Raw genomic sequence first — 27,220 nt, 5'->3', positions numbered from 1 at the left:
GCGCTCTATCGCCTGCCTGTCCCGCACGGCCTCTGCCCGGGGCGCTTCCTTCCCTGTGGAGGGGCGAGAGGAGGAGGCCCAGCGGGGGTGAAGTTGGGGTGCTTGTCGCCAAGCTCCTCTGTTTGGGTTGGACTCAGTCCCCGTGAGTGTGGGCGTGGTGTGTGGATAAACGCAGCTGGTGTGTGTTGGTGTGTGGGTGCGCGTGTGTGTAAATGCTGTCGTGTCATGGGGGGTGTTAGTGGGAGGCTGTGCGCTGTGTTTGTGGGATTCTGCTGGTGATGTGCCATGTGTAAATGCCAGTGTGAGCCGGGGCCATGTGACTGCGTGTGTGTATGTGTGTGTGGGGGGGCCTGGGGCGGGCGCAGCGTGGAGGTGTGTGTGGGCCGGGGCAGGCCGCCTGGCTTGTGTGCCTGCAGGCCCGCGGCGCCATCCCCTGGGATTCCCTCCTGCCTGCCGGGCTGGGCTCTGCGGGGGCAGGCAGTTAGTCATCGCCTATTAATAATGCAGAGGGACTGAGTGCCCTCAGGTGGACGTGGCTGCTCCCACGGGGCCCACGCTGCGTGGGGCAGCGGCCTGGCCTCCCCGGCTCCCCAGGTTTGTGTGGCTGCCGGGCTGGCGGGTGGGAAGCAGGATAACTAGGCTCCCCACCTCCCCGGGAGGCCCTACCTCTGAGGCCGCATGTGGCTGGTCCTGCTGCTCTCGCAGGTCTGTGCTTCCCTGCACCTCGGACTCCGGCAGCCCTGCCCTCTGCTCGGCCCTGAGCCGGGCCCTGCCTGTAGCCATCCCAGCTCTCCCAAGCAGAGGTCTCACCTGGTCACGCCCAGTCGTCCCACGTTCAAATGGAACCACTCATGGTCCCAGCACCAGCCCTCCCAGTCTCTGCTCCCCAGCTGCTGCTCAGGGTTTAGCTGCTGCCCACTCCCCAGACCAGCCACCGAGTACTGTCAGGAACTCTCTGTACAGCGCCTCCTGGGACAGAGGGAGGCGGGATCAGCCTGAGAGCACAGCACCGGCTCCTGGGAAATGCCGTCTGAGAGTCAGGGCCCTGCAGACCTTCCTTCCTGTCTCAGTTCAGTTAAAAATGGACCATGTGACCTGGGCTGGAGTTCAGGTACCCACCGGGCTGACGACACACCTGCGTGGCCTGTTTCCTGGGGCCAGTGGAAGGTCAGGAGGGGTCATGCATGCGAAAGCACATGTACTGTATGACGCTTTAAGATGCTGACTGACACTCAGTGTGGCCAGGGCAGGGGTGTTTTGTAAAGATGCAGTTCCCTCCCCACAGCACCCCTGGAGCGTACGGTCGCCCCCCCACCCGACACCCTGTTCCCATCCCTTAGGAATCAGTCCTAAAGGAACTGTGTGAAACCCCAGAATGCCTCAGGAATGGGGTCTAGGAGGAAGGGAGACGGGGTGAGCAAGCTGGTTACGAAGCCTAGAACCCGAGTGGCTTCCCCCTGGCTGAAGTCTTCGTCACCGAGGGCCGTGCTCCCGGTGCCAGCATCGCTGTTGGGGATCGGGGATCGGAGCTGTTGCCTCGGGTGACCTTGTGAACCCCGATAAATCTGTCCCAGGGAGCCAGAGAGTGGGGCTCCAAGAGATGGAGTTAATTATTTTTATTAACTCTTTTCCTGCTATTTGAACATTTCTCCCTGGAGGAGAGGGCGAAACCAGTTGAGAGGTTTGGATCAGATGTGGTCGGGCCTTTGGATGTTTTCTTGTAAAAAGAATAATAGTTCTTTGTACACACACCAGGGGCCTTGGTTCCTCCAAATAGCTCTCACTTTTTGAATATAATTTAAACTCCGTGGATGTCTAGATTACAGGCAGAGACCACTCCCAGTTAGCAGATGGGGAAACTGAGGCCCAGGGGAAGCGTGGGCTCACCCGGCCGGTGCCCGGAAATCCTGGTGCTCTTATTTCAGTTGTCTCTGTGAGCCTCAGTTAGCCTGGGAGGAGGCGAGTGATGGGGTGGTTAACCCCCTTTTACAGCTGAGAGTCCGAGAGGGAGAATGGGTTGTTTAAAAAATGGCGGAGGCGGAGGGCCTCAGGGTTTCTGACCTGAAGTTTCTGTGCCTCAAATCCAGATGCCAGGATGGACTGTGGGGCTGTCACTGCCGGCTGGGCCATCTTCCCGGGGTGTCTTCCCAACCAGTTTCTCCCCAACCCCACACAGACGGCTAAGCGTCTGCACGCAGCGGGGCTGCTCGCCTCCCTCCGAGGTCCTCCTGGCCCTCCGGCCCCGCCCCGTCAGTTCCGGGTGAGCCACCTTGGCTCCCGGAGCCCTGAGGACCTGATGACACAGAAGTGGCATCTCCCAGAAAAGCAAGTGCCCGGTGACTCAGTGCTGCCCACACCGCTAAGGGGCGTCCTGACTCCCCTAGGCCCATTCAGCCCCCACCTTCAGAACACGGCCCTCACGGTCTTACTCTCCCCCCGGAGCCCCCGTCCAGGCTGGGGCTCTGTGATCACTGCATGATGCCAGAGGGGGCTCCCGCTCTGCCTGCCTTCCCTCCTGGGGCGTGGCCCTGGGGGAGGGTGTTTGTGGTCAGGGCCTGGTTTGACATCGTACCAGCCCGCCCACGTGCAGGGAGCCAAGCTGAGCAGAGGGGAGGGGGGGTCAGTGGACAGTGGGGAGGGCAGAGAGCCCTCCCATCCCTTATAGCACCTCTAGCCACCCTCCCCGCCCCGGGAAGTGGAGCCGGGGCTGGGTGGCTGGGCGCTGGGCTCCTGGGTCTTTGGTGCGCCCCACTCGGGTCCCCGGCTGGGCACGGCTCTTTGGGGCAGAGCTGTGGCCCCTTCCTTCCGGCTGCCTCAGGCCCGCCTGTCTGTGTGGAGTGGCCCGGCTGAGCGGACGGTCTGAGTTGGATGCCGTGTCTGCGCTGTGTCTTGGGGCCCTGGCCGTGGTCCTGCCGACGGAAAGGATGCTGGTTGGAAATGAGCCCACCGAGCCCTCCCCTCTGCCTGCCGCCAGTGGTGTGTGTGTGTGTGTGTGTGTGTGTGTGTGTGTGTGTGTGTGACAGGCGTGTCTGGGGTCTGTGAGGAGCGGTGTGTGGGCCGTGGGCGTGAGCGCCTGGGCACCCTCTGGTGGGGAAGGTCTGAGTCTCACGCCCGCTCCCTTTCTTTCTCGGCCCACAGGGCTGTCCCAGTGGGGCCCCGCCCCTCCTCTGCCGGAAGGAAGCCTCTCCTTCCTGTCCCCTCGCTCTTTAGCCTCCATCTCTGCTTCCCCATCTCCCGGCCTGCGGGCATGCCTTCTCACGGTGGCCGTGCTGTCTCCGCTGGGCCCCCCCCCCGGCCCTCTAACCCGCATGCGCCCTCGATGCAGTGGCTGTTCTGTGTGGCATGCCCCCCCTGCCTCCTCCCCGCCGGCCCTACCCCTTCCAGAAGCTGTGCGGGGGGGCTGGGGGCAGGGGCATCCTGAACCCCAGGGTGGAGGGGGACAGGGGACCAAGTCCCCTGATTCCTGCTTTTACTAACAAACCCACCATTTTTGTGTCTGGACTTTGGTTTGTCTGAGGAGACAGTTGGGTTTACTAATCCGTCATCTCCCTCCTTGCCTTCCCGAGACCTCCCTCCATTCCCCTGCCCTTGGCTTCCTTCCCACCAGTGCCCGCCCCCGCTTCCTCTCCTTCCCCACCCCAGCTGACCCCCCTTCCTCCGCGAATCTCCTGGTGCTCCCCACCCTCCTACCCTCTCTTCCACCCCCTGGGCCAGGGCTGCGCTACAGAAATAGTGGTGAATGTGGGGCACAGATAGGAGGGTGATTAAGGCCACCCTATTCTGCTAGGGGCATCGCATGGCATAAAGCTGGGGGCAAGGTCAGATGTGCACCCAGTCTGCAGGAGAGTGGAAGAGGGCACCCTCTCCCCTCCCCTTCAGTCAGGTCCTTATAACTCTGAGGGCAAAGGCAGGGGCCGGGACAGCACAGTGCCAGGCGGGCTGGAAGCTGAGGGTACTGACAGGGCCAGACGAACCTCTTCCTGGGGAGCTTTGGGGCTGGGCAGCCCTGCCTCCCTCCACAGAAACAGGGGTGCCTGGTTCGAGCAGTCTCGGAGGACTGAGGCTCTGCTCACCAGAGGCCCCCGAGGCGGAGGGCGAATAGATGGACACAGGCTGTGTGGCCCTGGCTTCCTAGGTGACTTGATGTTCACTTTCAACTTGGGTGTAAGAGACTCAGGAAAGGGGTGTAGTGGTGGGCATCGGCCCTGAGGATGACTATGATGTGTCCCTGGCCCTTGCTGGGATTACAGGGATACATCAGGCCAGGTGCCCATTCTTTTTTAATTTTAAAAAAAAATTGTTTTGCTGATTTCAGAGAGGAAGGGAGAGGGAGAGATAGAACATCAGTGACGAGAGAGAAGCATTGATGGGCTGCCTCCTGCACGGAGCCAGCAACTCGGCCACGTGCCCTGACCGGGAGTTGAACCGTGACCTCCTGGGTTCATAGGTTGACACTCAATCCCTGAGCCCCGCGGCCGGGCCGGGAGCCCATCCTTCAGGGCTGACTGTCTATTTGGGGTGGCCAGATGGAGGCTCAGGAACTAACTAGTGACCCAGTCCGACGTGCAGGTGGAGGGCAGGAGGGGGCTGAGTTTGTCCAGGGAGACCCCTGCACCTGCCACCGCTCCCTGTCTTCCCACCCTTCAGCCCAGCCCCCTCCTTCCGTCCCTCCAGCCCCTTGCCCCGTCTAACCTTGTCTGCATGTCTTTGTGACTAATACTCTGACCCTTCCCTTTCCCACCCAGACCCCCACCGCCCAGCCTCAGGTGGGAGGGAGGGAAGAAGAAATAAACAATAATGACCAGCCCTCCCCTCCAAGCAAGACTCTGACGCTTTCACCCTCCTCCTCCCACAGAGATACCCCTTTCCATCTGCCCTGAACCTAGATCCTCAGCACAAGGTTCGATGGTTCCCAGGAGGGCCCTGCGCCCTGGTTTTGCTCAGCCTGCACTCCCCCCACTGGAAGGCTCCAGCTCCGCAGGCGGGGACTCGGGGTCCTGGGGGGCAGTCCCCTGCTCCCTTCTGCTCATGTCCCTTAGGAGTCCTAACACTATGCCTGCCCACAACCATGGCCTCCGGAGACCAGTCCCTGGAAGCTGGCTGGTGGCCTGTGCAGGTGGACTGGTACAGGTGGGACTGGGAGGCCCCAATCTCCAGACTTTGCTGGAAAAGGGGGTGCTGAAGCACTTTAGGGGAGTGGGAAGAGGGGTGACTTGCCAGCTGATTGTCCTAAAGCAGGGGGCGGGGGTGGGGGTGGGATTGGCCAAGTTTGACGTTGGCCTGAGAAGGGGCAGCCTGAGAGTTCCCTGCATTGCCACTCTCCCCAAGCTCACTGTCTCCCCCGGCCACTGTGCCCCTCTCACCCCCTGGAGTACCAGGCGGCCCATCCTTTTCTCCCTGACTTTCGCCCACGGCCAAGGTGTCCTGGGTGAGCCCTCCCCCTTCTGCTCTAACCTGGCCTGGCCCCTAGAGTGTGACGGTGGCCTCGTTGGGAAGGCGGAGGGAAAGCCAGCTGGATGGGTAAAGCGCTGCCCTCTCCTTGGGAGACAAGAGGGACCTGAGTGGAGGGATCTGGGCCCTTCGCATCCCCCATCCTGGAGCCCTGACCTGGGGTGCCCGCTCCCATTTGGAGCCAATCCAGGAACTGGTTCTGGGGAGTGCTCCCGTACCCTCAGGCCTCTGCCTGCTGAGCTGGGCGTGGGGCAGGCCTTCGCCCACCCTGAAACCATCCAATCTTGTGCTGCCTCCTTCCCCCCTCCCCCTCTCCCCCCACTGTTCCTCCTCCGAGACAAGCAGACATAAAAATGGGGGGTCCGGCCCCCTCCCCCACTGCCCCCCGGCCCCTCCCTTGCCCAGCCCTCGGCTCTCCCCAGGGAGTTGATGCCGGTTGTCTCCTTGTCTCTCCCTCCCGCCCTGGGCCGGGCAGGTGACCATCTCGGTGGACGGGATCCTGACCACCACGGGCTACACGCAGGAGGACTACACCATGCTGGGCTCCGACGACTTCTTCTACATCGGGGGCAGCCCCAACACCGCCGACCTGCCGGGCTCGCCCGTCAGCAACAACTTCATGGGCTGCCTCAAGGACGTGAGTAGCCGGGCCGGGCCGGGCCGGGCCGGGCTGCCCTGAGCGCTCGCCGCCCTGTGTGATGTGGTCTGCGCTGGCCAGCCCCCCGCCTCTGTGCCTGCTTGTCCTCCTCTTTTCAAAACCCGAGGCCATTGACCCCACCCAGCGGCCTCTCCCTCACATCCTCTCGGGGGACTTGAGCAGCTGCTGGTTGTGAAGACTCAGCCCCTGTGGCTGGGTCCCAGCTCTCCACTCTCTGCTCTGTGACCTTGGCCAAGTGCCCCGACCTGGCCAGCTCTTCGCTTGCTCCCCAGTAAGATGAGCACCTGCCATGGCGGTGGGTGAGAGGAGGGTGCAAAGGAGAAGACAGAGCTGGGAGGTGTCACCAGGGTGGCTCTGACTGGCCGCTGTTGCCTCATTGCAGAGCTGGGCAGGAAGGCAGGACTGAGCGTGGGGGCGGGGGGCGTGCTCACAGCCTGTGTGTGTGTGGTTCTAGAACAGAGGCCACGCCGTGGTCCGGTGGAGCGGAGCAGGGCCCCCAGGGCTGGGCCAGGGCCCACGGTGCTGGGCAGACGGGCCAGCCCGGCCGCTCCACATCTCCATCCCTCCCCCCCTCCCCGCAGGTGGTCTACAAGAATAACGACTTCAAGCTGGAGCTGTCCCGCCTGGCAAAGGAAGGGGACCCCAAGATGAAGCTGCAGGGGGACCTGTCTTTCCGCTGTGAGGACGTGGCTGCCCTGGACCCCGTGACCTTCGAGAGCCCCGAGGCGTTCGTGGCGCTGCCGCGCTGGAGCGCCAAGCGCACCGGCTCCATCTCCCTGGACTTCCGCACCACGGAGGCCAACGGGCTGCTGCTCTTCAGCCAGGGCCGGCGGGCCGGGGCGGGGGCGGGGGCCGGCAGCCTCGGCGCCGCCCCGCGGGCCGACTACTTCGCCATGGAGCTGTTGGACGGCTACCTCTACCTCCTGCTGGACATGGGCTCGGGAGGCATCAAGCTGCGGGCGTCCAGCCGCAAGGTCAACGACGGCGAGTGGTGCCACGTGGACTTCCAGAGGGACGGGCGCAAAGGTGGGAGCCCCCCGCCCTCTCCCACCCTGGCCGCTCCTGGCCCTGACCCTCACATCCTCCCAGGCCCCTTCTGTCCGAGTTTCCCCAACTCCTCCTGCGTCTCCGCACTGGCCTCCCTGCCCTGCACTGTCACTCCTGTCCTGCGGGGGGCGTGGTGGAGACCTGGGGTCACACCTCCGCCCTTCCACTACTGTGTGGGTGACTTCAGGCCCATCGCCCATCAGGAGGAGAAAATGGCAGGACCCTGTAAAGGCCTCAGCACAGGGCCTCCCACAGAGTGGTATCTCACTCCCCTAAGAACTATTCCCAGCATGCCTGCCACTGTCCAGACCCATTCAGTTTTCTTTTATTAATTCACTTTAGAAATATTAACTGAGCACAGCTGCTGGCACGCTGGGCGCTGTCCAAGGTGCTGGAGCAGAGGGCGCGTGAACGAGAGTCTTTGCTGTCACAGCTGTTCTGGGGGAGCAGGGCACTGGGGGGTAGGGGGTGGGGGTGGGGAGCTGACAGTGGCCCCAGTGAGGACCCAGCACAGGGAAGCTGCAGAGCAGAGCGTGCCGAGGGCAGGCGGCCGCTGTCTTGAAACTCCTGTTGTTTTTAGCTCCCCTCGCCTCCACGCGTCCCCTCAGTCCCCCTGCCCACCCTCATCATGTCTTCTGCCTAATTCATCTTGTCGAACACGAGAGAATTATCTGGGAAAGGGAGAGCTGATGTCCGTGAGACGGACATATTATCCAGTGTAAGCCCATCCACGTCAGCTGAGGTGTCGCGCTCCCCAGCTGCCACCGCGCTGGGCTGTGTGTCTACCTCCAGTGCATCCTCCAGTGTGTCTCCATGGGGCGACGGGGCTGCCATGGCCCCGGAAGTGTCTGCTCTTCATGGGCTGTTAGCTGGGTCTGCCTCTCCCTCAGGGCAGGGCTGCCTTCCCCAGGCTTCATGGTCAGTGGGTCCACCCCCTGGTTTTGTCTCAGGAGGCCCCACGGGGTCTTCCCCGGCTCCCAGTGTTTCCACACGGGTGGACAATGGCCCTTTAGGTTGGAAAGCTGCCGGGACTCCCGGCCTCCTGCTCGCTGTGGCCTCCAGGAAGTGATCTCCGTGGCCTCACCCAGAGCTCAAAGCCCACCCACGAGGTCTGGCTGGCCCCAGGGCCACTGCCTTGACCAGCTCTGGCCATGCCCAGGGGCCCAGGCCCATCCCTGCACCCAGCACACATGCTTGAGCAGTGATTCCAGCAAAGCCCTCTGACGTATTCCCTGGTTTCAGAAGAGTGGTACATTATACATAACCTAAAGGTTACCCTTTTAGCATTTTAGGTGTGCAGTTCGGTGGCAGAATGGGTGCATCCACATTCCTGTTACCACCCCTCCCAGCCATCTGCAGACCTTTCCTTTTCCCGTCGAGCAGTACCTCTTGCCCCTGGGCCCCGGTCGCTGGCCTGCTTTCTGCCCCTATGAACGTGACTGCCCAGGGGCTCCTACAGCTGAACACGCAGCCTGTCCTCGGGCCAGGCCTAGGCTCGGTTTAATTTCCTCTTGCTCAGTGGTCGCCTTGAAGCTCCTACCTGAGCCCAAATCTCCCCTAAGATAACGGGTCTCCTCTCTATGGGAGGGGAACTCCGCACCAGCTGCCCCCACCTGGCTGCTAGCTGGCCTTGCAACATGGGGTGGTGAAGTCAGCCTTATCTGTGCCTGAGGCTTATGTGGTGTGGCGTGCAGAGTGCCACGTGCTGGCACGTGGTCACGAACGCTCAGTCGGCGTTAGCTGGGAAACCTCCTCAGGGACCGGCGCCTCTAGCTCCGGGCTTAAGGGAGGGGGCGGGAATGACCCGTGAATGATCCAGCCCTTTACCTCCAGTGCATCCTCCAAAGATTCGCTCAGGTGGGGAGGGAGGAGTCTGGACCTCACCCTGCAGCCGGGCTGGGCCAGCTCACGTGAGCTGAAGTTGGAGGACCTTTGTCAGGCAGTGTCTGAGCTGGCGAGGGAGGCTGAGCTTCCCCCAGGACTGCTGCAGCGGCAGGTGGGGAGGCCCGGCCGGCACCCTCTCTGGTGCCGTCCCGTCCGTCCTGCCTGCTGAGGCCCGCTGTTTGGTGACCCCTAGGCTCCATCTCGGTGAACAGCCGCAGCACCCCGTTCCTGGCCGCGGGGGAGAGTGAGATCCTGGACCTGGAGAGCGAGCTGTACCTGGGCGGCCTCCCCGAGGGGGGGCGCGTGGACACGCCGCTGCCCCCGGAGGTGTGGACGGCGGCGCTGCGGGCCGGCTACGTGGGCTGCGTGCGGGACCTCTTCATCGACGGGCGGAGCCGCGACCTGCGGGGCCTGGCCGAGGCGCAGGGGGCGGCGGGCGTGGCCCCCTTCTGCTCCCGGGAGACGCTGAAGCAGTGCGCGTCCGCCCCCTGCCGCAACGGGGGCGCCTGCCGCGAGGGCTGGAACCGCTTCGTCTGCGACTGCGTGGGCACCGGCTTCCTGGGCCGCGTCTGCGAGAGAGGTGAGGCGGCCTTCCCCGCCTGCTCCCATCCCCCGCCCTCCTCCCCCATCCTCCGCCCTCCTCCCTTCCCCGCCTGCTCCCATCCCCGGCCCTCCTCCCTTCCCCGCCTGCTCCCATCCCCGGCCCTCCTCCCCCATCCCCGGCCCTCCTCCCCCATCCCCGGCCCTCCTCCCCCATCCCCGGCCCTCCTCCCCCATCCCCGGCCCTCCTCCCCCATCCCCGGCCCTCCTCCCCCATCCCCGGCCCTCCTCCCCCATCCCCGGCCCTCCTCCCTTCCCCCGCCTGCTCCCATCCCCGGCCCTCCTCCCCCATCCCCGGCCCTGGTCCCATTCCCGGCCTCCTCCCCCATCCCCCCCACCTGCTCCACCAGCCTGCCCGTCCTCCTGGTGATGACTCTGTCTTCTCTCCCTCCACTGGCCTCTGCCTGCCCCGCTCCCCACTCCCCTTTCTCCCCTCCCCACTCCCGGGCAGAGGCCACGGTGCTGAGCTATGATGGCTCCATGTACATGAAGATCATGCTGCCGAACGCCATGCACACGGAGGCGGAGGACGTGTCTCTGCGCTTCATGTCCCAGCGGGCCTACGGGCTCATGATGGCCACCACCTCCAGGGAGTCGGCCGACACCCTGCGCCTCGAGCTGGACGGGGGCCAGATGAAGCTCACGGTCAACCTCGGTAACCACCCCCCCTCTGGCTCACACCCCCCTCTGGCTCACACCCCTCTGTCCGGAGAAACTCCTGCCCCCCTTACATCCCCCCCAACTCACACCCCTCTGTCCGGAGAAGCTCCGGTCCCCACTTACCCCCACCCCCGCCTCTGACTCACCCCTCTGTCCGGAGAAGCTGGTGGTGCCCAGTGAGGGTTTGGAGGCGGGAGGGTGAGCGCCCGGAGGACGCACTGTGGGGGCACCCCGTGGCCGCACCACCGCCCGAGTGTGCGGGGCCTGGGGCTGCTCCCTGGTGCTCACCTGGCCTTGGCGGCCTCTGTCCCGGGCGCACACGCCACAGCTCACTCTGGTGCCGCCTCACCCGCTGCTCACCATGGCTCACTCACTGGGCAGCAACCGTGCGCCCCAGCCCAGGGCAGAGGCAGATCCAGCGCTGAGACCCCTCCCAGCGCCTCACTGGCTCCCCTCTGAACGCCGTGTCTGCGTCTGGCGCGCAGGCGCACACGGACACGGACGCGTGGGACTCGCCACCTGCCACGTTTGTGTCCCGTGGCTGCCCTGCGGTGACACCAGGTCTCAGATAGGTGCCGCTGTCCCTTTTAATAGACTGTGGCATTCATGACCCAGGGTCACGCTGACGGGGGTCATGGGGGTGCGGGGGGCTGGGCTCAGACTCAGGGCATCTGCCTGAAGCACGGCGCTCCCCTCACTGCCTCTCGCAGAGCTGGGTGCGAGCGTCCAGGCCTCACCATCAGGCCCGGGTCTCTGCCCTGCCCCGCGCCGGCCCTGCCACCTCCCCGGCCCTGCCACCTCCCCGGCAGTGCCCTGGGTGTCAGCAGGCGGGACCGTGAGGGCTATCGGGCTCACTCGCTGACATTCCCGGGACCCCCTGTAAGTGCCAGGTGTCCGCCACCCCAGCACAGCGGTGGGTGAAACCGCGGAGCTTCAGCCGGGAGGCCCTGGCAGTGAGCGTCCTGACTGTCCAGGCCACGGTCCCACCTGTCCAGCCCAGACGCACTCTCAGTGCAGATGGTAGCACCCGGCGCCCGCCGCACAGGCAGGTCCCGGCCGCTTGGGTCCCAAGGGTCCCGCCCTGAGCGGATTAGAACCCTTGACCAGGCAACACAGCTCTGAGCTTCTCAGAGTCCATCTGGAGTCTCGCTGACGTGGCCTCCAGGGTGTCGGGAGGACAGGCGGGCCACCACCTTGTTTATAAACGTGCACTACTGGCTCCTGGTCTCCTATCAGGACCAGGCTTTGCAGACGGAGGCGGGAGCGGAAGCGGGAGGTGTGCGGGCAGCCGGGGCCTCTGACTGGCTTCAGGTTCCCCGAGGCTCTGCCTCCAGCCAGGACCACAGATCACAGCCAAGTGGCGGCGGTGGCGGCGGTGGTGCTGCAGGGGAGCTGGACGGGAAGTGCCTTCGGGCCAGCGCTCTCGGCCCCCCCCCCCACACACACACACAGCACCCTGAGGTGCCACAGGAGGAGGCGCCAGCCTGGGGCCCATGAGTGGCCGGTGCGCTCGGCTGCCCAGGTCTGCCCACAGGAGATTGCTCGCTCTGTGCGCAGTGGGACACAGTGAGTGCTGGGCCTTCCGCTGGCGGGACAGACACGCTTCCTCCCGGGGCTCCAGGTCCCCCCGGAGAAACCGGGTTCCTTCTGATTAGACACTCTCTGGGGCCCTCAGGCCGAGTCTGTCTTTCCATGGGCGTGTTTTCCTGTCCGTGTGACGTGAGCAGCAGAAGGTCGAGAACAAGGAGGCCTCAGGCTGCAGGCTGTGCCTGGCCCCGGCCACAGAGATGCCGTCTCTGACGTGGCCCACGACCAGCTGTGACCAAATGCTGTGCGGACGCATGTGTCCGCAAATGCAAGTGATGCGTGCACAGGGCGGCGTGAGGCCGCTGTACGATCACACAGGCTCCGCCTGCCCACACCGGCCCCCGGCCGTGGGCTGTGATGGGCCAGAGGATCTGGGTTCTAGCCCTGGTCCCCTCGACGGCTGGTAAGTCATTTCCTCTCCGAGCCTCCGCTTCCCTCTCTGTAGAATGGGGACGAGAGTCCTCACTCCGCCCACTCTGATGGCTGAGGCTGAGATGGAATAACGGGAGTGAAGACAGCGCACAGAACAAGAGACGCGGGTAGATGCACCGCCTTCCCGATGGAGAACCGCCCAGGGATAGGCCTGGGGCTGCGGGCTGCAGCCGGTGGGGGTTGGAGGGGGGCTGGCTTCCTTCCACAGGATCCCACCTCAGGGTCCCGTTCGGATCCCCATCCTGCCCGCCACGCAGGGCCTGCCTGGCCCCGTCAGGCAACACCATCGAGGCCGCAGTGCTGGCTGGACCGCTTCTGGGGAACGGAGAGAAGACGGATGGGCAGGGAAGCCAGCCGATGCCGCTCCCTGGGTGCCGGCCCGGAGGCGGGAGCGGTCCGCCGTGAGCACTGGACGGGCGGCTGGGGATCAGCCCAGGGGGGCCTCTGTGCCCGCCTCTGGAGACCAGGTGTTTGCTAGGCCAGAGAGAGCAGAGGCCGGGGTCAGAGACCCCATGCCTCCGGCCTGCCCCGCCTCCCGCTCCTCGGCGCCCGGGCGGTCCCGGAGCTCTGCAGCCTGCCGCCTGAGCAGAGGCTCCTCACCCTGCTCAGTGTGACCTGTGTCCCTGTTCCTTCTGCCTTGGCCATGGCTCCTGGGGCAGCACCCCGCCGGCCTCCTGTCTCTCTCACCCACCCTCCCTGGAAGTGCCCATGTGGTCCCTGCTGTCAGCGAGAACACTTGGAGGGCGCCTTGCATTGCACTGAAAGCATCTCAGAGCTGGAGGGTCTCAGAAGTCATCCCGTCAGTCCGTCCCCGGATGTGAACTGTCCTTGCCTCCCCCCACAGATAGGAGGCCCCCCTGGGCTGAGACCCGCTGTGCCAGGAGCTCCTTGTCTGAGACGGCCATGCTGGCCACGGTCTTCTTCCTCCGTGCAGCCTCCCCTTCTCAAGTCCCTGCCCGCGCACCTGGTTCTGCCCCCATCGAGCCGGACGGAGCAAGTCCAACTCCCGTTCGAGGTGTAAGCCAGGCTCACACAGGTCACACCCCACAGCCTTCAGCCCCGGCTGGAGGGCACGGCCACGCAGCTGCTCAGCAGCTCTCCGGCTCCCCCTGTCGGCCAGGCTCTGGCCCGCAGCTCTGGATGGGACTGCCTCTGTGGCACTGCTCCTGAGAACAGACTGGACAGTGGCTCCTGGGGCCCCTCGAGAGCAGCCTTCCCCACTGCGCCCCCTGCAAGCTGGGGGGCTGGGGTGGTGGGTCAGAGGGGGCCAGGAAGCCGGTTCTTCCCCCTCGGCTCCTTCCTGTGCAGGTGGCTTCCTCCCACCCGACCCGTCACACATCCCTCTCCCCGCCTGGTCTCTGTGTCCAGCCAGGGCCTGGTGTGTCTGCGCAGACCGGTCCCTGTCCACCCCTGACTTGAGGCGCAGGTGCCTGACCTGCCGGTGGGTGACTAGCTACGCCCCGAGGCTGTGCCCCGCACCGAGGGCGCACTGAGGCCGTTCCGTTCACTGCGCTCCTGGCTTTCCTCCGGGTGGCGCTGGCTCCCTCCTGGGGCCATCCCCAAAGGGTTTGCTTCCCTCTCACCCCGCTGGGCGGGGGCTTCTGAGGTGTGGCCGCTGCAGCGGGTGGGCCTGGGGCTGACACCCCTTCTCTGGACAGACGGACCCCATCCGGCGCTCCCCCGCTGGGAGGGAAAGAGCCGGGCCTCTCCCCCATGGAGTCAGCGGCCCCTCCCACCCTTTTTTCTTTTTTGGACCCTTCATTGGTGAAGACTCTGCTGGCCTGAGAGCCCCCGCGACCTGACTCCAGGCCTGGCACCCTTCCATCCCCCTCTCCCCGCTCCCCGTCCAGCTTCTCCTTCCCTCTGCTCCCTTTCTTCCTCTTTCCTCTCTGCTCCCTCTACCTCCTTCCTCTTTCCGTGTCTGCCCTTGGCCTCCGGCCTCCCCCGACTCCTGCGGTGCCAGGCTGTGGCTCAGGGTCCCGGCTGCTCCCCCACTCTTCTGCTGCGGTTGACAACGCGTGTGGAGCTCAGCGTACCGCCCAAGGGCCGTGCCCCCGGAGCACAGGGGAGTCTGTTGGCCTTCCCTGCAGGAACCTTCCGGCCCAGGGCATGCCAGGTGCCTGGCACCCTTGCTTCCTGGTCCCGGGGGTCTGGGCAGAGCCAGGGCCACTGGATGCCAGGATAGTGCTGCTCACAGCACTGGGCACTGCCCCCTCAGAGAGGACAGGGACAGCCCATTTCTTGCCCCAGCTCAGGACCCCCTTGCTCAGGCCCTCGGTTCGCAGCAGGGGGTGGGGGGAGCCGAGGCTCAGGTTTGCCATTGCAGTCTCGGCCAGCCTCCCTACCTCCTGGCTGCAGCTCCTGCTGGTGGGCCCGAGGGGGCGGCCTCACAGGACCTGGCCCGCTGGCATGTGGGTGATGTGTCCCCCGGGGGAAGGGGGTGGCCGGAGGCTCGGAGCCACAGGGTGCTGCTCCGCGTAGACCATGTGCTCTGGCCAGTGGTGCCCGCAGCCTGGAGTTGGGGGTAGCAGCCTGGGGCAGGGCAGGGCAGGGCAGGGGACTTGGCTTGTGGTGCCTGCCGGCCCCTGACTTGCTGTGCCCTCAGAAGCCATGCTTTGGGGGCCTCGGTGTCCCCCCTGTGAGGCCGAGCTGCTCCTCTTCGGGGCGAGGGGCCGCTGGCCGGTGAGCCCTGCGTCCTGCAGGCTAGGAAGGGAGAAGGAAGGTTCCTGTAGGAGAGGGGCAGCCCCCTGGGGCTCGGGGAGGTTTGTGGCCTCGGGGCAGGCCTGGGGCAGACCCCTCCGGCTCAGAGCCCAGAGGACCTGGGGAGTGACGGTCACCGCCTGGGCTCTGAGCAGGGAGCCACCCCAGAGCGGGGTGCAGGGACGCTGGCCTGCCCCACGCCTCCCTCCCGGAGACGGGGAGGTGTTGGGCTGGCCAAGCCCTCAGCGCCCCTGCGATCCCGGGTACGCTGAGATTCCCAGGGTGCCATCTCCCTCGGGCAGGAGAGGCCCGGGCCCTCCCACGAGGGAGAAGCAAGTCCCCTTCCTGTCACCTGCCTGCCCGCCTCCCAGCCTGGGGAGGGTGGAGCCCTCTTGGGGACAGGAGGTACAGGTCCCCCTGAGGAAGGGGAGAGGGCACCTGGGCACGCGTGGTCCCCGGAAAGTGGCCCCGGGGGAACCCCCGCCCGCAGACACCCCTCCCTGTGAAGGATGTAAAAAAAAAAAAAATTGTTCTGCCTTTTTGTCTTCCCTCCCCTCTGCCCGCCCCATGGCCCCCCCAGACTGCCTGCGCGTCGGCTGCGCACCCAGTAAGTGGCTTCCCTCTTCTTCTGCAGAGTCCTGAGGGGCTTGGGATGCTGGGCCGGGGTCTGGGGAGGGCCGGTGCGGGGAGGAGGGCCGGTGTGGGGTTTGGGGAGGCAGGGAGCAGGGTGGAGCGGGTAGTGTGGTTGTGGGCAGGATGGGCCAAAGGAAGCCAAACCAGGGAGAGCAGGTGGGGATCCGGGTCAGCATACTCACTGGGGCCAGGAGGGGGAAGGAAGTGCCTTGTCAGGAGCGGGACAGGGTCTTGGTGGCCCCGCAGCCAGCCGGATGGCCCACCCCGCTTTATGGGCAGGAAGGTGGAGAGATCTGGGCCGGAATATCCCGCTGCATCTCCAGCGGCGGCCACGAGGGGGAGCGCGAGGCACGCAGGAAGGAAGCCGCGGCTTGAGATCCGTGGAGGCGGCGTGGTCAGGCCTTCCAACCGCCTCCCGGCTCCTGCGTGGGCAGGGCCGTCTTTCTGCCACATGGGGGCGCCCTCAGAGGCGGCAGGGTGCGATAGAGAGTGGGCATTTCTGAGCGCCCCAGCGGGCCGGGCCCCGCGCTGTCTAGTTCGGCACGGTGTGCCCGCGGTCCGTAGGAATGAGCACAGGAAGCGGCGGGCCCAGGCAGCGGGGGGTGTGAGCTGAGGCTGTGTTCGGTACCTGCGTGCATACGCATGGGGACCCTGCTCCCTGCTGGCGTGAGCACTGAGGGCCCAGGGGTGACCAGGGAGTGCTGCAAGGCTCAGCACCATTCTAAAGAGAATCTTTTTTTTTTTTTTTTTTTAAATCTTCATCCGAGGATATTCCCCCCATTCATTATTAGAGAGAGTGGATGGGAGAGGGGGAGAGAGAAATATCGATGTGAGAGACACATCGATTGGTTGCCTCCTGCATGAACCTCGACTGGGGCTGCGGATCGAACCTGCAACCTAGGTCTGCGCCCTTGACTGGGAATCCAACCCATGACCCTCCTGTGCGTGGGCCAGCACTCTAACCAGTGAGCCACACCGGCCAGGGCCAAAGAGAAATCTTTTGTTTATTTTTCTTCTTTAAATATATTTTTATTCATTTTAAAGAGAAAGGAACAGAGAGAGAGAGAGAGAAAGAAATCAATGATGAGAAAGAATCATTGATCGGCTGCCTCTTGCATGCCCAAACTGGGGATCAAGCCTGCAACCCAGGCAGATGCCCTGACCAAGACTCCAACCGTGGCCTCCTGGTTCATAGGTCGATGCTCAACCACGCTAGCCAGGGCCAACGATAAATACTTTTGTTTTAGACTTGGAAGCAGGTCATCCTGGCCTTGAATGAGTGGTCATATTTCCTCAAGACACATTCCCCTCCGGCCACGCTGAAGCTGTGTGCGGGGTAACCTGTGTGTGCAGGGGGTCACCCTGGGCCCCGTGGAGCTGGGGGCTGTGTGTCCGTGTGGAGGGCCTGTGCCACAGGAAGCTGTGGGTGCACGGTGGCGCTCTAGCTGGGAAAGTTGCAGGTCTGCGCGTGTGTGGGGATTTAGCCGCTGGCTGCGCACATGGATGTGGAAGGTCCTTGGGGACAGGGAGGAGCGTGTTGGTGGTAGGACGGGTGTCTGTGTGCAGAGCCCGGGGCACAGCCCCACTGGCACGGGCCACATCGATTCCCTGAGTGGCACCCTGGCACGCTGTACAGAGGGGCAGTGCCACGCGTGTAAGAGCTCTCCACGTGAGCGTGCGTGCCGGTGTGCACGGTGTGCGCACAGCCGGGACTGTGTGTGAGTTTGTGTGCACACCTGGGGCGGCGAGGCCGCGCCTGGGCTGTGCGGCGGTCGGGCACGGAGGCCACGCTCACGCCCCCCTTGGTGCCGCAGGTAAAGGCCCCGAGACCCTGTTCGCGGGGCACAAGCTCAACGACAACGAGTGGCACACGGTGCGGGTGGTGCGACGCGGCAGGAGCCTGCAGCTGTCCGTGGACAACGTGACCGTGGAGGGTAGGCGGCCGGCGGGGTGGGCGCTCCGGCTGGGTGGTGGCAGGGTCTCGGGCAGCACTCCCCTGAGCTGCTGCCGGCACGTCTCCCTCAGGGGCGGTGTAAGTGGGGCCCGGACCCCGGACCACCCACCTCCCTGCAGGCAGTCTGTCCCCGGAAGCCTGGCAGCCAGGACAGCGCCCGCCCCACCGCTCCTCCTGGTGTCGGACGGTGCTGGCTCTCCGGGCAGCCCGCGGGCGGAGGGCGGCTCCTGGGGACCCGAGGCCCGGCCTCAGGGCCCCGCCGTCCGCGTCCAAAGCCGCCCTCCTCTCTGCGCCCGCCCGAGCAGGACAGATGGCGGGGGCCCACACGCGGCTGGAGTTCTACAACATTGAGACGGGCATCATGACGGAGCGGCGCTTCATCTCGGTGGTGCCCTCCAACTTCATCGGGCACCTGAGCGGGCTGGTGTTCAACGGGCAGCCCTACATGGACCAGTGCAAGGACGGGGACATCACCTACTGCGAGCTCAACGCCCGCTTCGGCCTGCGGGCCATCGTGGCCGACCCCGTCACCTTCAAGAGCCGGGGCAGCTACCTGGCGCTCGCCACGCTGCAGGCCTACGCCTCCATGCACCTCTTCTTCCAGTTCAAGACCACGGCCCCCGACGGGCTGCTGCTCTTCAACGCGGGCAACGGCAACGACTTCATCGTCATCGAGCTGGTCAAGGGGTGAGGTGCCAGGCGCTGCCCCGCCGGGGGGGGCCCTCTGCCCGGCCAGGACACACCCCTCCGTACGGGCTGAGACGTCCGACCCCCAAACCATCACAGGCCAAGACTCAAGTCCCCAAATACCAGCCAAGATAGCAAAACAGCGCCCCCTCCTGCTGCCCGGTGACTGCCCACTACGTCCCTGCCAGGGTCTCCCAGTCACCTGCCCTCCCTTCCCTGTCCTGCCGGCCCTCCAGCCCCCTCGGCAGGCAGAGGACGGGCCAGTCCGGGTGGCCTCCGGTGGAGAGGACCCCGGCCTAGAGCAGCGCTGTCCCTGATCCCAGGGGACCCTGCTGCCCCACTAACCTCTCCCCGACCGGCTCCTCTGTGGTCCTCCCTCCACGTCCCCCCTCGACCACAGTCCTCGAGCGGGGCCTCCCCCTCCCCCCCCCGGCCCCGAGGACCCTGCCGGGTGCAGCTCCTCCGGCCCAGCCCCGCCCGCCGTGACCCCGTGTCCCCCTCCCGTGGGCAGGTACATCCACTACGTGTTTGACCTGGGGAACGGCCCGTCGCTGATGAAGGGGAACTCGGACAAGCCCGTCAACGACAACCAGTGGCACAACGTGGTGGTGTCCCGGGACCCCGGCAACGTGCACACGCTCAAGATCGACTCCCGCACCGTCACGCAGCACTCCAACGGCGCCCGGAACCTCGACCTCAAAGGTGGGCCGGGCCCCGGGCAAGGCCTGGCCCCGACCAGACCCCCCGCCCCGCCCGCGCCCTTCCACTGGCCGATCCGATCCTCCCTCATCCCGCCCACTGCTCCTCCCTCCTCCCCGCCCACGGCTCCCCCTTGCCTGTCTCCGAGTGGCCACCTCCCGGCAGAGGCTGCTCCCCGGGGCCGTCTCAGCACCGGAAGCCGGTCCCAGGCTGCGTCTCCTGGGAGCTCGGGGCCTCACCCCACAGCTCGGAGCAGGTGGCCCCGGCCTTCCAAGACCTCCTGGTCCTACGAGCCTGAGGAGCCTGGGATGGGGGCTGGAGCGAGCAGGGAGCTCAGCACCCTGCCAGGGAGGGTGGGGGGGGGCGCTGGTGAGGGGAAGGGGGGCAGCAGCTGGGTCCCGCATGCTGTCCCGTCATATACCTTGGGCCTTGGCTGGGCTAGCTCTGGGGGCTCTTTGGGCTCGCCTGTTGGGTCAGCATGACACCAGGGTGCCACATCCCCAGCCTCTTCAGTAGCCATTGAAGCCGTCACTCACCGCCTCCCCCAGGGGCTGGTCAGAGAGGGAAGAGGAGGAGGGGCCTAGAACAGGTTTTGGAACCGAAGGGAGGACAATGCCCATGGCCATCCCAGAGCCCAACGGGCAACTGCTTTCACACTCCCAAAGCCCCCTCAGCTCCGCAGGGACCTGTGTCAGTGGGACTCAGACTGTCCGAGCTGGAGGGGGACCCAGAGACCATTGGGTTCTTCCCCTCTCAGAGAGGTGGCGATAGAAGCTTCTGGAAGCTAGGTGGCTTGCCTGAAGTCACCGAGTGAGCAGGCAGCTGAGCTGAGTGGAAGCTGGGCCAGACCCTGGGCCAGATGTTGGGCATGATGCCGCCAGTTCTCCTTGCTCCCAGAAGGGGGCGATGAGTCACAGATAACCCACAGCGGTAGCCAGCTGGGGCGGTCTGGGCCCATGGCCAGGGCATCAGGGCGGCCTGCGTCTGGATGAAGTTCTGTTGGGGGGTGGGCGGGGCAAACACCCAGGGAGTCAGGTCCGCTGTGGCCGGATACTGACTTGGTGACTAGGAGCACTCCCCGGTGTCGCCCAGAGTTCCCGGCCAAGCCTTCCTCATCGGGGACTGAAGCTGGGCTTAGACCCCCGGAGAGAATCGGGGTGGGGAGAGGTGGGGAGAGGCCCGCAGGAGTTCCGGCAACGGAGACTTCGGCAGGGGGAGCCGGGGTGTGTGTGTGTGTGTGTTGGCTGCACATTATGAAAGGCCCTGATTACAGGCCGGAACTGGAATCAGATGTGTGGGAGCGTGCGTGGAACATTTCCCTCCAGCTGCTCCCCGCCCCCGCCCCCTGCATCTGGGCTGCTCGGGGAGGGGAGCAGACAGATGGCAAAGTGGAGGAGGAAGGAGGAAGGGGGGGAGGGGACGTGGAGGCGCCGGTCTCGTGAGGAAGCATCTGGGATGGGACCCTGCGGGGCCTGGAGGGTCTGAGGACCCGGGCGCCCTCGGGAGGGGCCGGGCCTGGAGCCGAGGTGTGACCCTGACCCTCCGCAGGGGAGCTGTACATCGGCGGTCTGAGCAAGAACATGTTCGGCAGCCTGCCCAAGCTGGTGGCCTCCCGGGACGGCTTTCAGGGCTGCCTGGCCTCGGTGGACCTCAACGGGCGCCTCCCGGACCTCATCGCGGACGCCCTGCACCGCATCGGGCAGGTGGAGAGGGGCTGTGACGGTGAGTGTGGCCAGGAGGAGGCGTGCGACCTGCAGCTGCAGGAGGGCCAGCTGCCGGGCAGGCGGCCAGGCGGCATTCCTTCCAGGCCTTGCACGTGCCTGCCCCCAGCTCTGAGCGGGGGTCCCCGGGCTGAAAGGTCACGTGCTCTCCCTGGCGCCTCCCACCCCTGGCCCCTTATCCCAGCTCAAGGCCAAGCCTGGCAGTCCTTGAGCCTCCCATTCCCACCCCGCCCCTCGTCAGTCAGTACCGGCCCTTTCGGCCTGGAGGACTGGGAGCCGGACCCTGCCTGGCTCTGCTGCCTGGGCGGGAGGGAGGGGCGTGGCTGAGCTGGTGTGTCCCTTCCTCCCGCCTCTTCCAGGCCCCAGCACCACCTGCACCGAAGAGTCTTGTGCCAACCAGGGCGTCTGCCTGCAGCAGTGGGACGGCTTCACCTGTGATTGCACCATGACGTCCTACGGGGGCCCCGTGTGCAATGACCGTGAGTGCGGGGTGGGCGCTGGGGGCACCTCCGCCGGGGCTGCTGGGGAGGCCTCTGAGCCTCCGTGCTTCCTCCTCCTCATCCCTTCTCGTCACGAGAGCCCAGGGGAGCTGCCGGCCACCGCCCCGCAGCCTTCTCTCGCGGGCCTGAGCGGGTCTGCAGCTGCCTCACTGGGCACCCCATGGCTATCTGGACGCCCTCCTTCGCTCTGAGCTGGAGGGATGTGGCTCCCTCACCGTGACCGAAGGTGTCGGCCTCTGCTGCTCTCCCCGTGCGACCTTGGCCATGGGCTCACGTGTTACGTGTGTAGCTCCCGCATACACAGTATTGCAGAAGCGGGGGGCTGGCCGGCCTGCACCCCCTTCCCTCGGAGCCCTCAGAGTGTCACAGTGGAAGCCTGTTGTCTCCCCCAGAGGGTCCAGGCCCCGCAGGCAGGCTCAGAGGTCCCCGAGGCCAGGCCGCCGGACATCGCTGAGCCCTGCTCTTTCCCGCCCGGAGCCCAGCTGCAGGCTGCCTCCTGGAGCCACAGGGACCCCTGGTGCCCTGGTGCCCTCTGCCCGGTGGCACATGGTGTGACCCGCCCCCCCGGGGGCTCCAGCAGCAGCTTCCAGGCCCTCGTGGTTGGCGGCCTGCGGCTGGTGGCAGAGGAGGCCAGCTGGGCAGGAGGGCGGGCAGCTGCCACCTCGAGGGGCTTTTGGAGTTTCCCTCTGATGATGGGGATTGGGGGGGGGGGCGGCCCTGCTGAGAGAGCAGGGTGTGAGCACTGAGCTTCGTGGGAAAGACACATACACATACACACACACACACACGGACACACACACACACATGCGGACACACACACGCCTAACGCGGGCACACACACACACACACACACACAAGCGCACGCGCGGACAGGGCTTCTCCCTCCACTTTACCAACCTGGAACCCGAGGCCCGGAGGGGTGGTGGACCCAGAGGAAGTTCACAGCGGACCTGGGGCCGGTGCCTGAGCCTCTGTCCCCCGCGGCGCCTGGACATCAGGGCGGAGGCCGTGTTTCCTGTGTCGTGGGCAGGCCGGGATGGGCTCTGAGCGGGTCGTGGTGCTCCGCCCTGGGGGTGTCCAGCCATCCTCCCTGGTGCTGCCTGTGCTCTCAGGCAGGGGCTCCCGTGGGTACCTCCCATCCCCACCCCGTCCCCCGGATTTTCCTTATCCGACATCCGATCCGTGCAGAGCCCCAGGCCATGGCCCGCTGGGCACCGCAGCTCCTGTCAGCATGGGGCTGGGCTGGCCCCTTCCCGCCGCTCGTCCAGCTGCACTCAGGTCCGAGGCGGCGGGCACGTCGCCGCCAATAGTGACAGCCCCTGGCTGGCTGGCCTCTGGGGCCTGCAAAGCCCTCGTAACTTCTTAGTGTCTCCGGAAGGCGGTGGGGTGGGGAGCCACCTCCCCCTGCACCGAGGAGGAAACCGAGACGCCCACTCGCTGCCGCTCATGTCCCGGTGCTGGAGGCGCTCGCGGGGGCCTTGCTGGTGGGGAGCGGGGGGTCAGGGTGAGGAAGCCCGGCCGCCCGTTGTTGCTTCCAGCCTCCCACAGGGTGGATGGAGCCTTCTGGAAGGGGGTAGAGATGGGGGGGCCTCAGGGGCCACACTGTCCTTCAGCAGAGGTGGGGAAGGAGGTTGGGACCTCCCGGTCTTGGGGGGCAGGGAGAGCTGGGGCTGGAGAAGGGCCCCCCACAACCACCCTGGTCTGCAGTCCGGCGGCAGAGCCTGGAGAGAAAGACAAGGTGGGTGCGACCCGAAGCCTCTGACCGCCGGCCTGGGCACCTCTGGGACCTCCCCCTGCAGGACAGGGTGACGGGGTCACGCCGGCTGGGCACCTCTGAGACCTCCCCCTGCAGGACAGGGTGACGGGGTCACGCTGGCCTGGGCACCTCTGAGACCTCCCCCTGCAGGACAGGGTGACGGGGCGGGAACCTGGGCATCGGGGACTGTGCCCCCTTCCCGACCTCCACGCTCGGCCGTCACGGCCATGCTGTCCCCGGGGCTGTCTTCCCGCCCTGAGCGCCAGGACCCGCGGGAAGCTGGCCGAGGCCTGTTCCGGTTTCTCCAACCCGAGTGTGAAGGCGCGGGGGCACCCCTGGGCACAGAGGGCCCCTCGTCCGGGCGTGGGCTGGGCGGGTGGCGGGGCAGGCCCGGGCCCTGTCCTCGGACGGTTGGGTCGGGGTGAGCTGTCTGGGGATGAGCCTGGGATGAGAGGTGCAACCTGCAGGACGGCACTCCTCTCGCCTCAGCGTCTCCCCCGGGACCTGGGCCCGCACCAGGCGGCGTGGCGAAGGGGCTGTGTCCCTTTAAGGCTCCGGGGTCTGTTCTGGGAAGCAGGAGAGAGCCAAGGGCGAGAGAACCCATCTCTTTGATTGGGGGGGGGGGGAGTGGGAACGTGAAATGGGAAAGGAGGAAGCTAAAGGGAGGGGCACGCCCTGACCAGCCCCGGAAGCCCAGGCTGGGGGCGCAGGCCACGGCTCCCGGGGGCCCGCCTGCGGCCGTCTCCCCGGCGCTCAGTTCCTCACCCTCTGCCCCTTCTCGCCTCCCCATCTGCTGGGCTCCTCTGCAGCCTCTATCGATCTCTGTTCCTCCCTTCATTGTACCCTCTGCCCCCCCCTCACTTCCCACTCACCGGTATCGATTGGCCTCCAGGCGGTTTCCCTTCCTCTCCTCTTGCTACCGGCTCCACCCTCCGTCCCTCGGGGACCATAACTCTGCCGCCTGCTCCGAGCTGTGTCAGTCTGCATCTCGGAGCCAGGGGCACAGAATGGGGTGCAGAGGGCAGTGGGACAAGGCCTGGGGCCGTGTACCACCTCAGATCCTCCTCTGGTCCCTCTGAAGACCCCGTTCTTCACGTCTGTAGGCCCAGGTCAAAGGGGCCTGGCATCTAGCAAGGGCGGGTGTGGCAGGAGCTGGCCTGGGTCCTGACAGCACCCGGCGGGCACAGAGCATGGTGGGGCTGCTGGCGGTAGTTCTGCTCCGAGTGGAACCAATACCAGGAGTCAGCCCTCTCGCCCCCTGATTCTCCCTCCCTTTCTCACATCACCCCCTTCCCTTTGCCCCTCGCCCCTCTCCTCACTCTGCTACACTATTCCTTTGACTCCTCCTTGCTAGGTCTGTCTCCACCTCCTTCCTTCTCCCCCCGACCCCCTCCGCACAGAGGACCCTCTGGGCGGACCAAGGAGGGAAGGGGCCTCCTGCGTCACCTCTTGGGCTGTGACAGGTGCTTCCTGAGGTCCCCGAAACTCTGGGGGCACATCCCAGCGGAGGGGCCCCTCGAGGGAGCAGGGACTCCTCAGCTAGACATCGGTGGCCAGGAAGGGCCTGTCCAGGCGGGACACTCAGTGGGCAGTGCCCTGGAGCCCGGTGGGGGAGAGGTGGAGGCGGGGGCGGGGCAGGGGGTGGAGAGGAAGGCTTGGAGTCCAGGGGGGTGCGGGAGGTTGGGGGCACTCTGGGGGAGGTGGGAGGAACCCAGTGGTGTCTTACTCCAGTGCCTTTGAGGTGCGGGTGCCCTGTCTGTGTGGACATGGGTGACCCTGTTCGGGGGGTGGGGGGCTGGGGGGGTGAGCGAGGGGCAGTGTCTGCGTGCACCTGGCCATGGATTGCCTGTGATCAAACATGTTTGTGTGTGTATGTATGCTTCTGGGAGCGTGTGTACACGCTCGGCCCAGTGTGAGTTCATGCGCCAGCCTCCGAGAGCACATGCATGCATGTATGTGTCTGAGCCTGTGTGCCTGCGCGCGCCCGCACCATGATGCCTGTGTGGGCACGTGGGTGTCTCCGTCCCCAAGCCCCGGAGCCGGGCCACCTCCTGGCGAGCGCGCGTTCCGAGGGGTGCGGGCAGGAGTGCGAGCACTATTGGGGTTCATCCAGGTGCGAGGGAGGGAGGGGAAGGGAGAGAGCCGCCTCAGTCCTGTTCAATTATTCATCGGGGCCCTTCGGAGGAGGGGGCGGAGGGGAGCGCGCTCCCGGCGCGGGGCGGGGCGGGGCGGGCGCGCGCCCGGGCGCGGCGGGCGCGGAGCCGGCAGCCAGGTGCCCGCGCAGGAGCGCCCAGCGCCGCCCGCAGCCCGGAGCCGCTCGGTCCTCCTCCTGCCCCCGCCTTCTCCGCTCTCCCTCCTCCTCCCTCCTCTTCCCTCCTCCTCCCTCTTCCCTCCGGGCGCCCTCCTTCCCTTCCAGCCTCTGCCTCTGCCTCTGCAGCAACACTCCGCTGCCTCCATCCTCCGCCGGAATCTCGCCGCTCGCGCCTCTCCTCTGCTCGGCCCGGCTCCCCTCCTCCCCCTCCTCCCTCCATCCCCCCTCACCCGGATCTGCTTCCCTCCCCGCCCCCTCCCCGCCGCCCTCCTCTCCCGGCCTCCGTGGGGCGGCAGCCGGCAGCTCCGCTTCTCGCCAGCCCCTCCCGGCTCGGCTTTTCCGCAGGATCCCCGCCGCCTCCCGCGGGCCCCGCCCGCCCGGCCCGGGCCTGAGCGATGCCCCCTCCCCCGGGCGCCCCCCCGGGCTGCTGACGGCTCCGCGCCCGCCCGCCGGGATGCGGGGGGCCCCTTAGCGCGATGGGCCCCGGCGGTCCGGGCCGCGCCGCCGCCGCGCCGCAGACCCCGGGCTCCCCGGCGGCGTCCCGCTGATCCCTGGCTGCGGACCGAGCCCGGCTCCGGTTCTCCCGCTCCTCACCCTTCCCCCTCCTGGGGCCGGAGCCCGAGGGGGGCTGCGCGTCCCCGCCCCGCCATGGGGCTGTAGGCGGCCGCCCCCGGGCGAGATGCCCCCCGGGGGGAGCGGGCCGGGGGGGTGCCCGCGCCGCCCCCCCGCCCTGGCCGGGCCCCCGCCGCCGCCGCCGCTGCTGCCGCTGCTGCTGCTGCTGCTGCTGGGCACGGCCGAGGGGGCCCGCGTCTCCTCCAGCCTCAGCACCACCCACCACGTCCACCACTTCCACAGCAAGCACGGCACCGTGCCCATCGCCATCAACCGCATGCCCTTCCTCACCCGCGGCGGCCACGGTAAGTGCGGGCCCTGGTGGACCGGCCCGGGCCGCACCCCAGCCTGTGTGCCCCTCACCTCCGTCTCTGCCCCCTCCTCAGCCCCGCCCTCTTCCCTCCATCCCCCCATCTCTTTATCACCCATCTCTGCTTCTCCACGCTCACTCTGTGCCTCACCTTCACCTCCATCCCATCTCTGGTTTGTTCCCACCTGCACGGCCCCCTTCACCTCCCATCTGTCCTTCCACCCTCTGCCCAGCTCCCCCTCCCTCTCTTCCTCATCACCTCCTCCATCTCACCCCTGTTTCTCCATCCAGGTACCCCCCTCCGTCTGCCTCACCTCACCTTCCCATGGCTGGTCGGCAGCTCTCACCCCATCATCTTTCTCCCCCATCCACTCTCCCACCCTGACCATCTCTCACCCCTGCCCCTGACATGTTCCATCTCTCCTCTCTCCTCTCCTCAGACCTGTCTCCTCTCCACCGTCCCCAGCAACCTCCCTTTCCCCACTGCTGTTCTCCACCACACTCCGGCCAGCCCCCAGGCCAGCCCCCCAGGCCAGCCCCCCAGGCCGTCCTTCCCCAGCCTCTCCTCCCCGCCCCTCTGCCATGCGCCCTGCGCGCTCACACCCTCCCCTCTGGCCTATTGCTGGGAACTGACCTCTCCAGGGCCAGCTCCCCTCACCTCCAGTGCCAGCCCCACCACTTTCCACTGCGCTCACCTCCCCTCGCTCTTCGCCTCCATCTCAAAGCCCTTCACTTCCCCCCAGACTCCACCACCTTCCATTTCCGATCTCTGTCACTTCTCCTTTCTGCCCCCATCACCCCCCATCACCCCCATCACCCCCATCTCCTCCCATCACCCCCATCTCCTCCCATCACCCCCATAATCCCTCATCACCCCCATCTCCTCCCATCACCCCCATAATACCTCATCACCCCCATCACTCCCCATCACCCCCATAATCCCCCATCACCCCCATCACCCCCATAATCCCTCATCACCCCCATCACCCCCATAATCCCCCATCACCCCCATCACCCC

The 27,220-nt window shown here is 66.2% G+C and overlaps 1 protein-coding gene across 32 annotated transcripts in view; it reads left to right on the top strand.

Moving 5' to 3' along the window:
• NRXN2 (neurexin 2) overlaps positions 1 to 27,220 on the top strand; it is a 100,965-nt gene that overhangs the window by 39,246 nt on the left and 34,499 nt on the right. For 13 of the 32 annotated variants that reach the window (XM_084895758.1, XM_084895781.1, XM_084895780.1 and 10 more), the window contains 10 exons: positions 5,927 to 6,088; positions 6,691 to 7,135; positions 9,234 to 9,620; positions 10,092 to 10,295; positions 15,600 to 15,628; positions 17,460 to 17,586; positions 17,912 to 18,293; positions 18,805 to 18,995; positions 20,541 to 20,714; positions 21,073 to 21,192. In XM_084895758.1, coding sequence (XP_084751884.1) covers positions 5,927 to 6,088; positions 6,691 to 7,135; positions 9,234 to 9,620; positions 10,092 to 10,295; positions 15,600 to 15,628; positions 17,460 to 17,586; positions 17,912 to 18,293; positions 18,805 to 18,995; positions 20,541 to 20,714; positions 21,073 to 21,192 — 2,221 coding nt within the window. Of the gene's footprint in view, positions 1 to 5,926; positions 6,089 to 6,690; positions 7,136 to 9,233; positions 9,621 to 10,091; positions 10,296 to 15,599; positions 15,629 to 17,459; positions 17,587 to 17,911; positions 18,294 to 18,804; positions 18,996 to 20,540; positions 20,715 to 21,072; positions 21,193 to 25,385; positions 26,198 to 27,220 lie in introns of those variants that run through there. The other 19 variants (XM_084895759.1, XM_084895754.1, XM_084895776.1 and 16 more) reach the window with 5 other exon arrangements.

This window comes from Pipistrellus hanaki (assembly GCF_964339955.1).
Source record: "Pipistrellus hanaki genome assembly, chromosome: 9".
NCBI lineage: Eukaryota > Metazoa > Chordata > Mammalia > Chiroptera > Vespertilionidae > Pipistrellus > Pipistrellus hanaki.
This window is presented reverse-complemented; position numbering and strand designations above follow the sequence as displayed.